Here is a 12,587-nt window from a genome sequence, read left to right as displayed (position 1 = left end):
CTTTTCCATGTGTGAGCTTCCTGAAATGGACTGTGCTTGTCCATGTGCTATTAATTCAGTGAGAGACTTGTACAGCACAGCTGAGGGTGCCCCTGACCCATCTGTCGGAGCACCTGGAAACAGATCGGGGGTTAGGCAGCTCCTGTTCTGCTCTAGCGGGGCCTGGGAGTGGCCTGCTGCTGCTGTTTCACTTCTGCTTATTCTGTAGCCATGATCTCATCCCCTGCTAACCCTTGCTGTAGTGGGAGTTAAGGGAGCCATGAGAGGAGAGGGGTAAGAAGGGGGTAGTGGGTGTTGCTGCAGGGTGAGTTGGGCAGACAGTACCGTGAAGAAGCTCGCCCTGAAGTGGTTAGCCTGGTAGGTAAGGTAGGAGCCGTGCTGCAGGGAACGCAGCACGCCTTTCCTGACTGCAGGGCAGGAGAGAGTATGGCCTGACGTGTTCGTGTGGGTGCTCCTGTGCAGTGTGGGGGTGCTTATTTGCTTTCCCTATGGCTGCTTATGGCCTCTTTCTTCTGGGCGTTGCACAATGCTTTCAAATGAGGGGTAGTGCTGCACACTCTGCTGTGTGAGCTGTCTGCTGACGGTGAAGGCCCCTGTGCTTGGCTCCAGTGGAGCTTCTGGGAGAGAGGTCTGAAAGCCCTGTAGACATCTTCATTGGGGTGTAGGGATGTTGTAGGCACAGCATCTGGAACAGATAGACAACCATTCAACCCGTACCACCTTGAAGATGGGAAGTTGTGAGGTTATCATCATCAGCCTTCCCCCTTGCCCCTCTTGCCAGTGCCTGTTCCCTAAAATGGTGAAGAGCTGGCAGAGACTGACTCTTCTCAGGAAAATTTTGGCCAGGCTAGGGGAAAAGGAAGACTGTCTGTAGCTCTAAGAGCCTTCCTGGGGGTGCTCAGCCCTCTGACTTCCAGCTGGCCAGGTCCTGCAGTGCCCACGAGATGACGGAGTGAAACTCCTCCATTTTTCTCCCCATGCTGAGCTGAATTCCAGAGCAGGCTGGGAGAGCGAGGGAGTGAGCTCTGTGCCAATCCGCCGCGCTTGGCTCGCCTGGGACACCTCACACTTCTGCCATTTTTGGCCAGAAAATCTCTCTCGCTCAGACTCGGCTGTTCTAATTATACATTTTTGTTTTGGGAGCAGGGAGATATTCATGGACTCCCGACCCTGAGGGTTGTACTGCCAGCTCTGGAGGAGCGGGGGTAGCAAATACACAGTGCTGCACCTCTTCTCCTCTTTCTCCCCTCACCCTTCTCCCATCTTTTCCAGTAGCCAGTTTCCCTTCCCTGAAATATTACCGATTTGTTCCCCTGAGTGGAGCAGAATTTGTTGAGGGACTGGTCCTGCAGTGTGGACGCGAACCCGGGACAGACCCATCTGAGTTGCCCACGTCTGGGTGCTTACTGCCTAGCCGTGCAAGGTGCCCCAACCCCTGCTCCTTTCCACGTTCACCTAGGAGCTGGGTACATTTTTAGCAGAATGGATGGTTTCACCCAGAAAGCTCTTCCAGGGGCGCGTTGTACTGTTCCAACGCAACAGGTGTAAATTAGCAGGTTGCTTTTGTCCCTGCGGTTACAGCAAAGAGCAGCGGAGACGTGAGTTTGCTGTGAGCCAGGGGAGCACCGTGCACTGCACTCAACAGGGGCTGAGTCTGCTTTTCAGATCACTAACCCCTTAAGTGGGATCTGTACTTAAAAGGCACCCAGCAAGCGGGTGCGTGCACACATTGTGTATGTAAAGTGCTTGAGATGCTGCTCTGAAAGCTTTGCAAGCTGGCAAGCACCCAGGAGCCTTCATCCTGAACTTGCTAGAGAAGGCTGCTGCTCTCCAAAGTTTACTCTGCTTGGCCTGGCCCCACTGGATGCTCCCTGCAGTGCTTGCCTGGTCTTAGCTGCTATTTGCAGATATGCGGGTGCCTCACTGCTCCTCTGTGGGGTGGGCATTAGTGGCTGAAGAAAGAAGCGAGATGCTTACTGTGGTGGGGAGGAAAGAAAAGAGATGACGGGAGGTAGGAGAGAGGCTTGGAGAGGCTCAGTGGTCCTGCTGCAGCTAGGATATTTAGCATCCTGTTGCTGAGTTGAGCAAGGGGTGTCCAGCAGTGACAGTACTGAGCTGTAGCAGCCAGTGGGCATGATGAAGGGGTTCAGCCTGGGGTCTTGAACTCTCCCTGGTACGAATATAAAAGTTAAGGAAATGGTCTGGGATGAGATGCCAAGTTTGTCTGTGCATGTGTAACTCTGTGTCTCTTCCTTTATTTTGCAGCCACTGTATTCATCAGATACTGGAGAGTGTGAATCACATTCACCAGCATGATATCGTGCACAGGGACTTGAAGGTAATACTTCCTCCGTGCCACAGAGGCTGAGGAGAGCAGCCAGGGGATCATTGGAAGAGGCAAGACAGGAATAGTGTGTTGCCAACTGGCAGGGCCTTGTCTCTTTTTTTTTTTTTTTTAATCCCCCCTCCACTAGAACTGGGCTCAGAAGTTCCTCAAGTACAATTTTCATTCCTTCAGATCTTTCTAGAGGGTGTACTGAATTCCCAAAGAAGTTTTCTGTCTTCATGAACTTCGCCAGCTCTCAGCCTTTCCGAGGCATCTGCAGGATGGGGTAGTTGTCATCTCTGGGGAGCAATAGGCTTTCAGAGGAATTTGGGTAGGATTCATTATAATGAAGGACACTTCCTAGTCGGCTGTTGAAGAGATCTCTAGAGACCTGGGGCACTCTCAGTTCAATCTGCCAGGATGAGTTTGTCTGCACAGAGCATGTATATTTTTATTCTGCACTGTTGCCAAACACATGCCATTGGGCTAGGACAGAGATGCACAACAAGAATTTTTCATGTCATCTCTTTCTTCTCTCATCAGTAAAAGCTTTTAATCTAAAACCCAAACTGCTGGCCAGTTAAACGCTGTGTGAATCGGCCACTTGCCACATTCTGACACATTTATAGACCCACAGTCCCCACAGTGGAGTTGCTTAAACTCCCTTCCCACACGGTGCCAGCTGTACTGGGAGCTGGGCAGGCTCCAGAACGAGAGCTTTGTGCGGGAAGGTCTGCCTGCCCTGCAGCCCTCTCTGTCCAAAGTGGGAATGGTGATGACCACCAGCGGCCCAGTGAAATTAATGCAGGATGACACCTGCTAGTTGTGTTGGTTTGGGATTGTTACACAGTGTATAACAGAAAGGTATAAAAATACTTGGTCCAGAACAAGGTGAAAACACGCTGTGAGCTCAGTGGTAGTGTTCTCCCACGGCCTGGTCTGGTGAAAGGTGTCGCTGTCCATGGCAGGAGGGTTGGAACGAGGTGATCTTTAAGGTCCCTTCCAACCCAAACCATTCCATGGATCTCCCAGCGTTTTGATCTAGTAGACAGCTGTAAACCTGTAGCGGTTCTGGCAAACTCCCATGCAACACTGTTGGCTTTTTGATTTGGAGCGCTGTGAAAAGGTGAAAGTGATCTACTGCGAAATGGCTGCTGTGAATTATAGCTGACACCTGCTTTTGAGAAAGGCAACCTCCAAGAGGCATTACTGCCCCAAGTTAGGGCCTCTGTGAAAATAGGTAGTGTTTTCATTATGGACTGGTAAAAGATTTCCTTTGCATCCTGCATTGATACACTATCTGTTTTGCTTCCCAGGTTTTGTTTGTGTGAAAGTTGTGAACCTGTTTAAACTTAACAGTTGCTAGACACTCCCCACCGTACTTAACGTGTTCTTTCTGTTGCTTGCTCCAGTTCACAGAAGCTATCCAGGCCCGAGGAGTAGCCATTCCTTTTAGCAATAAATGATCCCTTGCTCTTTATTTAATATTCTAGTTCTTTGCCAAAAGCTTGGCCTTTGGGATCAGCATGTAATAACTGCAGAGCTTGCTTCATGTGAAGTTGTCTCTTGCACCTCCCTCTCGTAAGCTAGTCTTTTGGCTGTCATGCTCTTAAAGAACTTCAGATATTGAGCTGCCCATGGGGACCATAAAAAATTGGGGAATGCATTCACATCCTTACCAAAAAGTGTGTGAAACCTGAGACGATCCATATATTGGCAAATGTGCATGCATAAGCACCCTTAGCCTAAGTGGTTAGCTCTGGAGTGCTGCAATGCCTGGCTATCGGCTCTTCAGGAGGGACAGGCAGCACAGAGGGGGTGGTGGCGTGGCTCTCTACATTAGAGAATCTTTTGATGTTGTGGAACTCCAGGCTGGGAATGATAAGGTTGAATCCCTGTGGGTTAGGATCCGCGGGAAGGCCGGCAAGGCTAGCGTCCTGGTCGGGGTCTGTTATAGACTGCCGAACCAGGATGAGGAGACGGATGAGGAGTTTTATAGGCAACTGACAGAAGTTGCAAAATCGTCGGCGCTTGTCCTCGTGGGGGACTTCAACTTCCCGGATATATCCTGGAAACACAACACGGCACAGAGAAAGCAGTCTAGGAGGTTTCTGGAGAGTGTGGGAGATAGCTTCCTGATGCAGCTGGTCAGTGAACCTACCAGGGGAGGTGCCCCGCTAGACCTTCTCTTCACAAACAGAGAAGGACTGGTGGGAGATGTGGTGGTCGGAAACCATCTTGGACAGAGTGACCACGAAATGGTAGAGTTCTCTATTGTTGGCGAGGCCAGGAAGGGGACCAGTAAAACTGCTGTATTGGACTTCTGGAGGGCTGACTTTGAGCTGCTCAGGACGCTGGTTGGCCGAGTCCCTTGGGAGGCGGTTCTGAAGGGCAGAGGAGTCCAGGAAGGCTGGGCGCTCCTCAAGAAGGAAATCTTAACGGCACAGGAGCGGTCCGTCCCCATGTGCCCAAAGACAAGCCGGCGTGGAAGAAGACCGGCCTGGCTCAACAGAGAGTTGCGGCTTGTGCTTAGCAGGAAAAAGAGGGTTTATAATCTTTGGAAAAAAGGGCAGGCCACTGAGGAGGACTACAAGGATGTAGCGAGGCTGTGCAGGGAGAAAATTAGAAAGGCCAAAGCTCATCTGGAGCTCAACCTGGCTATTGCCATTAAAGACAACAAAAAATCCTTTTACAAATATATCAATGCGAAACGGAGGACTAAGGAGAATCTCTATCCTTTACTGGATGCGAGGGGAAACCTGGTTACTAAGGATGAGGAAAAGGCTGAGGTGCTTAATGCCGCCTTTGCCTCAGTCTTTAGCGGCAATACCGGTTGTTCTCTGGATACCCAGTGCCCTGAGCTGGCGGAAGGGGATGGGGAGCAGGATGTGGCCTTCGCTATTCATGAGGAAATGGTTGGTGACCTGCTAAGGAGCTTGGATGTGCGCAAGTCGATGGGGCCCGATGGGATGCACCCGAGGGTACTGAAAGAACTGGCAGAGGAGCTGGCCGAGCCGCTTTCCATCATTTATCGGCAGTCCTGGCTATTGGGGGAGGTCCCAGTTGACTGGCGGCTAGCCAATGTGACACCCATCTATAAGAAGGGCCGGAGGGCAGACCCGGGGAACTATAGGCCTGTCAGTTTGACCTCAGTGCCAGGAAAGCTCATGGAGCAGATTATCTTGAGGGTCATCACGCGGCACTTGCAGGGCAAGCAGGCGATCAGGCCCAGTCGGCATGGGTTTATGAAAGGCAGGTCCTGCTTGACAAACCTGATCTCCTTCTATGACAAAGTGACGCGCTTGGTGGATGAGGGAAGGGCTGTGGATGTGGTTTACCTTGACCTCAGTAAGGCTTTTGACACCGTTTCCCACAACATTCTCCTCAAGAAACTGGCTGCGCGGGGCTTGGACTGGCGTACGCTTCGCTGGGTTAGAAACTGGCTGGATAGCCAGGCCCAGAGAGTTGTGGTGAATGGAGTCAAATCTGGTTGGAGGCTGGTCACAAGTGGTGTCCCCCAGGGCTCGGTACTGGGGCCGGTCCTCTTTAATATCTTTATCGATGATCTGGATGAGGGCGTCCAGTGCACCCTCAGTAAGTTTGTAGATGACACCAAGCTAAGTGCGTGTGTCGATCTGCTCGAGGGCAGGAAGGCTCTGCAGGAGGATCTGGATAGGCTGGAGCGATGGGCTGAGGTCAACTGTATGAAGTTCAACAAGGCCAAGTGCCGGGTCCTGCACCTGGGTCGCAACAACCCCAAGCAGAGCTACAGGATGGGAGATGAGTGGCTGGAAAGCTGCCTGGCCGAGAAGGACCTGGGAGTATTGGTTGATAGTCGGCTGAATATGAGCCAGCAGTGTGCTCAGGTGGCCAAGAAGGCCAACAGCATCCTGGCCTGTATAAGAAGCAGTGTGGCCAGCAGGTCTAGGGAAGTGATTGTGCCCCTGTACTCGGCTCTGGTGAGGCCGCACCTTGAGTACTGTGTTCAGTTTTGGGCCCCTCGCTACAGGAAGGACATGGATGTGCTCGAGCGAGTCCAGAGAAGGGCGACGAAGCTGGTGTGGGGTCTGGAGAACAAGTCTTACGAGGAGCGGCTGAGGGAGCTGGGCTTGTTCAGCCTGGAGAAGAGGAGGCTCAGGGGAGACCTCATCGCTCTCTATAGGTACCTTAAAGGAGGCTGTAGAGAGGTGGGGGTTGGTCTGTTCTCCCACGTGCCTGGTGACAGGATGAGGGGGAATGGGCGAAAGTTGCGCCAGGGGAGTTTTAGGTTGGATGTTAGGAAGTACTTCTTTACCGAAAGGGTTATTAAGCATTGGAACGGGCTGCCCAGGGAGGTGGTTGAGTCACCATCCCTGGAGGTCTTTAAAAGACGTTTAGATGTAGAGCTTAGCGATATGGTTTAGTGGAGTGCTTAGTGTTAGGTCGGAGGTTGGACTCGATGATCTTGAGGTCTCTTCCAACCTAGAAATCTGTGTCTGTGTTTGTAGCTGTATTTTAGAAGCAAATAGTGCTTAGCTAGCATAAGCCTGACCTAAACTGCAGTGTTTCAGGCCAAGCCCAGGTGTGATCTTAAGTTGGAAGGGATTTTCAGAATACTTCATTGGCCTTGTGCTTTAGGGACTTGTTTTCGCTGGCAAGTTTTCATCAACATAGTTTGCTTAACCCAGTCTCTTCCACTTTCCATATGGTGAAAAGCAAGTGGCATCAAAATCTACTGAGACCCAGTTCCCCTTCCTTCCATGCTGCTTATGGCAAGGACTGTGGTGGGCAAGGCTGTCCTTTCCTTCAGAGCAGAAGCAGTGCACATGCCCAGGACTTTAGGGCAGGTAAATGAGTATAGCCTCTTGTTCCTGTCAGGCAGAACAGGGTGGGAGGGTTGCAGAGAGATGACAATAGCGAGCAGGCTGCGCAAAGAAAGACCTTCACCAAATTTGTAAAACTGACGTGGAGTTCTGTTTCTGGATTTCTGGGCTTCCATCTGGCTAGGTTAAAAACTCAAGTTGATAGAAATTGCACAAATGATCGGAAGGGAACAGCATCAGAAATCCCATTTGTCCTTTGTCTCTGTCTACAAGCTGGGTTTCCTGTTGAGCTGTGAGAGCCACCACCTTAAAAGCTTTGGGGTTTCAAAGGGTCTGTTTTAACTAGCTGCTCTGGTGCTTCAGGGCAAGCTGCTGACTGTCGCAGTACAATTTTTGGATATGTGGTGAGCCTTCTGCTGAAGTCTTCCACTGGAACTCCACAATTATGATTCAAGTTGGATCCATGGCAGGGGGATCCATGTCTGTTTCCCATTCCTGGCATATGAGAGAAGTGTCAGGCCGCCTATAGTATAGGTGGCAGTGGCAAGATAGCATATTTAACACTGCTGTAAATAACGACATGTAGCATGAAAAAAACAGCTTACAAGAATACTCTGCTGTTTTCCTTTTGCCGATTTGAGGCTGAGTATTTTTCTGTAAGGGATGAAAGCTACCGCCTAGCTAGATGATGCCTTCCTACATTACAGCTCTGTATTTGGCTTATTAGCATCATATTTACTTTTCCAGTGCCTTGGGGATTGTGTAATATTCATGGGGAGAAACATCACTGTAGATTGTATCTGCTGCATCCCATTCTCTCCTCTCCCTCCTCCCCTCAAATTACTTTCTGCAAGGATGATAACAACAAATTTTGGGTCCTGTGTTGCAGGAACTGTACTGTCAGTGCCCTCTGGTGTCAGCATGTAATGTATGGGCTGGGCTGGGAGAGGCTCTGGCTCCTATAGAGGTTTTTTGTTAGACTTGAGTATTTTCTGCAACTTTAGGTCAAGGCCATTTGTTGCTGTTGTTCTGCCTTCATCTGAACAGCTTTAGTATGTGCCTTCTATCAGCAGATTGATTTTAATGATGTGAATACAGAGGTAGGAGGCTTTAATGAGGATATCAATCTTTCGTTCTTACCCCTTTTTTTTTCTTTCTTCTCCCCAGCCTGAGAATTTGCTACTGGCAAGTAAATGTAAAGGTGCTGCTGTCAAACTGGCTGACTTCGGACTGGCTATAGAAGTGCAGGGAGAGCAGCAGGCCTGGTTTGGTAAGAACATTTGAGGTTTCCCACTTCTGCTCACCCCCTTCCTGGAGGCTGGTTGAATCGCACCCTCCCTAAGTGTTTTCTTTTAGCTCTTCCAACACGCTTGCATGTATTTGGCATTGCTACTTTTCCCAGCATCCCAGCCTCTAGGTCCTTGGGCATGAACTTCGGTACAATACAGGAAAGAATATGATAAAGACAGAAAAAAATGGTCTGTGTATTCCTCCATTTTTCTTGTCAGTGTTCAGTAGATATTAGTGTCAGAGGTGAATGCAGTTGCTAAGTTTAGACACTGATCCAAACTTTCCTGCTACTTAGGAGCGTAGAGATCTGGAATTTTGTTTGGTCATTTTACAGAAATGCACTTGAACTGGCTTTCTCAGGCATGTTTGGATCCAGCTGTGTCCATGTTTAGGTAAAAAACAATTAGAAACAAGACCACCTCAGGCTTAACGTTAGCTCTGAGACTCTGCAGTGCTGTAGAGATTCTGGAGAGATGGTGGCTACTCTTGGTCTGCCTGCACCATTTGGGAACGGGATGCGTTCCATCAGTGTTGTAGCGCTTTCACACTCCAAGCCATTAAATGTAACAATGTTACGAAGCATGAGAGAGGTATAGCATATAGGTTTGTGCCCAGCTGGCTGACATGGTCCCTCCTTGTTTTCCATTCTTCCTGCAATACATAGACACTCACCCTCATCTATTTTTCTTTACATTTTTTCCCCTTTTTTGTCCCTTTCTGTTGGTCTACCTAGATGTAGCTTTAGGAAATGTGGGTTAGGGATGGTGGGTTTTAAAATTTGTTGGTTACCATTAGTGGATTTTGTGATATGTCAGGATACCTCTTCTGCTTGAGGACTGTACTTCATGTCATCCCTTTCCTGGCAGGGTTTGCTGGCACTCCAGGCTACCTCTCCCCTGAAGTCTTAAGAAAAGATCCGTATGGAAAACCAGTGGATATATGGGCATGTGGTAAGATTCTGTCAAAACGTTTTACGCTTAATTGACACCTTTTCATGTAGAGGAGCAACTCCTTACAGCCTATTGCTGGGAGGGTGTGCAGTGCTGCTTCTTGTTGGGTGGAGAGATGAAGATGCTTGAGAATAGGCACCTTGTGTAGATGGAGTTAATACTGGAGCCTGCACTCATTTGATTCTGGCTCCTAATTCTTTCTTCAGGCCATCCATCAGCTGTGTGAGACTCAAGAGATAGCACTGTTCTGTGCTTTGCAGAGTCAGTTGTTTAGGCCACTGCAGCAATTTCCTATTACACTAACTGTGTAGAAAATGAAATACTGAAAAGAGCTGTAAACGTATCTGAGACTGATAAGTTTAGAGAGATGTGATATCAGTGTTGCCTGACATGGAGTAAACGGTTCTCTGCAGGCCGGGAGTGTTAGTTTTGTCAATGACATTTGTCCCAAGACCATGCACAGCAAGTGTCTAAAAACTGATTCCTTCCTAAAAAGTCCCTTGCTGCACAGATACCCCAGGGGATGTGCCTTCATTTATCCTGAGAGCAGCTGGGAGCTTTGGCTCACCAGCTGTGGTAGCGGGGGAGGAGGGTAGAAGTACACGATGTACCTTGTTCTAGCTCCTGGCAGCTGGGGTTAAGAGCTAAACATGTAGTGCCGGGATGAGGTTCAGCAGAGGAGAGCTTTGTACTGTCTTTTAGTACCTCAGAAAACTAAATATGATGGCAAAAGATGCTACAGAGCAGTGATTGCCTTGGGGACTGTAGGGAAGGTAGATGGGCTGAAGGAGTAATTGGCATATTAGCCTAACCATAGTGTATCTGTGTCTCTCCCTCCCAGGAGTGATTCTGTACATATTACTAGTGGGGTACCCTCCCTTTTGGGATGAAGATCAGCACAAACTCTATCAGCAGATCAAAGCCGGAGCCTATGACGTAAGGGCACTTTCTTGCTGAGTACCTGCATGGGTGTAGAAGCCATCCAAAACATGGCCTTGTCTTGGCGTCCAGCAGCAGGCCCCAAGCTGCTGTGCAAAATGATGTTTGGCGTGTTCACACACCTTGTCTTCACTGCCTGGAATATGGTCCCGTTTGGGACTACTGAAAGGATCCGTGGACAGCATCGCAGTGGGCACTGAGACGTTGTTCGTTAGGGAAATGCAGAGCTGGAAATGCAGATGGTGGGCAATGGTGTCTTCTACTGTGTTTAGCACAAAGCAGTGAAAGCATAGCCAATGCTAACACTTCAAGGGAAACAGAGGGAAGGTGGAACAAAAAATGCTCTTTATCAAGGTCTGATTAAAATTGTAAGGAACTGTTCTGAAGAACTTATTCCAGGAGTGGAAAGTGTGGAGCCCAGTGAGGCGGCTTTGCATGGTGGGAGCCTTTGGGAGGGATGGCTGTGGTGGGGTCAGTGTGGTGGGTTGGAGGCTCTGGTCAAAAGCCAAGTATTTCCTGAAACAACTTCCTGAAACAGTTCTCAGAGAATGGCAAGACTGAGGTGACTGAATGAGGGGAGTAGCAAGGAGATGGGTACTAGGGAGCAAAGGTTATGCGGAATATGGTCTAGGTACAACAGTTTGAAAGTCTGCCATGAGTTCTTCTGAGTGAAGAGAGGCTTGGGAGGGGAAAAAGGAATTCCTGGAAATCTTAGCTCGCAGCCTGTAGATGTGAGTGTTAAGTGGAAGTTGGGAAGTTCATTTTGTGGGCTGCCTTGGGGTTTGTGGGGGGAAGGGGTTGAGGTTCTGCTGGATCTTGACTACCTCCCAGCTTCTTTGCCTGAGACCATGAGAATGGCTGTACTGGTGAGAACAAAGGTCTGCCTGACCCCATGTCCTGGCTCAGTGGCTTCCTGAGTGAAAGGAAAGTGATGTCTTCGTATTTGATAGCCTTAAATAAACTTGTGTTCTTCTCTTGCCTTCCTGCCCCTCTCGTTCCTGTGTTCTTTCTGTGTTGCTTGTTCTTGTTTGAAGTGTTTTTGCACTAATGATATTGATGGGGATTTTCAAAGCACTTCAGGGGTTAAATAGCCATTATTTTTTTCTGTAAGTCATGAGGAGTGAAGTGCTGGATCCCTGTGCTTCCAATAGTTCACCTACTTTTTGGATTCTTGCCTATAATGAATAAATTACAGTAGGTTCTTCCCCTGTTCGCGTGTCAGAAAACATCTCAAGTTTTACTGGTGCCCGTGCCCCTGGTGTCCTTACCCCAGCACTGGACTCTTCTGTTGTTGTCTCTTGCCCATAGAGGAAGTGACAATTGTATATTGGACCTTGTGCTGTAGGATAGGGATTTTTCAAGGCATTGCTATGAATATTTCCAAGTTAGTGTGTGTGTGGGAAAGTAGTGTGGTTGAAAGCTCATTATTGTCATTTCTCAGTAGCCCCCTTCAGTGTTTGCAGAACAAATTGTATAATGCTTTGCTGCTGTCTGAGAACGCAGATGACTGAACATGATGGCTGTATTTTCATGACCCAATGGAATGAAGTATAAAATACAGGAGAAAGATGGGATAAACTTTTTCTAAATGTTGTAATACTATAAGAAAGCACTCTCAAGATAGATCAGTCTTCTCCCCTCGTAAAGACAGGGGACTATTAACCCAACAGCAGATTTTTCTTTGTGGTCTTAAGTTCACCTGTGATTGTGCAGTTGGTTCATAGCAGCAAGACACGCTACATTTAGTATTGGCATGCTGTCATCTGTACCACATGCAAGCATCTGGAGGATGGCATAAGTATCTCATCATTACTGGAATTACAGGAGAGAGCAGTTACTCCCTTGTGGATGATGAGCAGCTGAAATACTTGAGATTCTTTTCTTCGTTTCCATGCTTCTGTGCTCTCCTCCCCCATTGCATCTCTCTTGCTCCCCAAGTAATGTTTTCTGGTATAGTAGATGCTTGCAAACAATTTGCTGGTGCATTGCTGCACCTAGGTGACTGGTATTGTTCCAGTATGTTGTGTTTTGTGGCAGGGGAGGCATATCTGATGGGAGTCCTGTGTCAGTGGTTATTGCTTTCACAAGGTTTTGCTGTAGTGTTTGTGATTTTGCATATGCTGTTATAGCTTCTGAGCACAATGGAGGAAAAGCAGGGTGGGGTATAAAAGGTAGTACTTGTGTTTATGTCAGAACTCTGTTTAAAAGGTTTAGGAATTTACCTTGACTGCTGAGTATGAAAGAAGTTCAAAGGTGTGAGTGATTCCTAAAAGGCTTTTT

The 12,587-nt window shown here is 48.6% G+C and overlaps 1 protein-coding gene across 18 annotated transcripts in view; it reads left to right on the top strand.

Moving 5' to 3' along the window:
• CAMK2G (calcium/calmodulin dependent protein kinase II gamma) overlaps nt 1-12,587 on the top strand; it is a 114,644-nt gene that overhangs the window by 65,683 nt on the left and 36,374 nt on the right. For all 18 annotated transcript variants that reach the window (XM_040564486.1, XM_040564483.1, XM_040564488.1 and 15 more), the window contains exons 6-9: nt 2,266-2,338; nt 8,296-8,398; nt 9,285-9,368; nt 10,210-10,304. In XM_040564486.1, coding sequence (XP_040420420.1) covers nt 2,266-2,338; nt 8,296-8,398; nt 9,285-9,368; nt 10,210-10,304 — 355 coding nt within the window. The remainder of the gene's footprint in view (nt 1-2,265; nt 2,339-8,295; nt 8,399-9,284; nt 9,369-10,209; nt 10,305-12,587) is intronic.

This window comes from Cygnus olor, chromosome 7 (assembly GCF_009769625.2).
Source record: "Cygnus olor isolate bCygOlo1 chromosome 7, bCygOlo1.pri.v2, whole genome shotgun sequence".
NCBI lineage: Eukaryota > Metazoa > Chordata > Aves > Anseriformes > Anatidae > Cygnus > Cygnus olor.
Note: the sequence above shows the minus strand (reverse complement) of the source record. Positions and strands in the feature narration are given on the sequence as shown.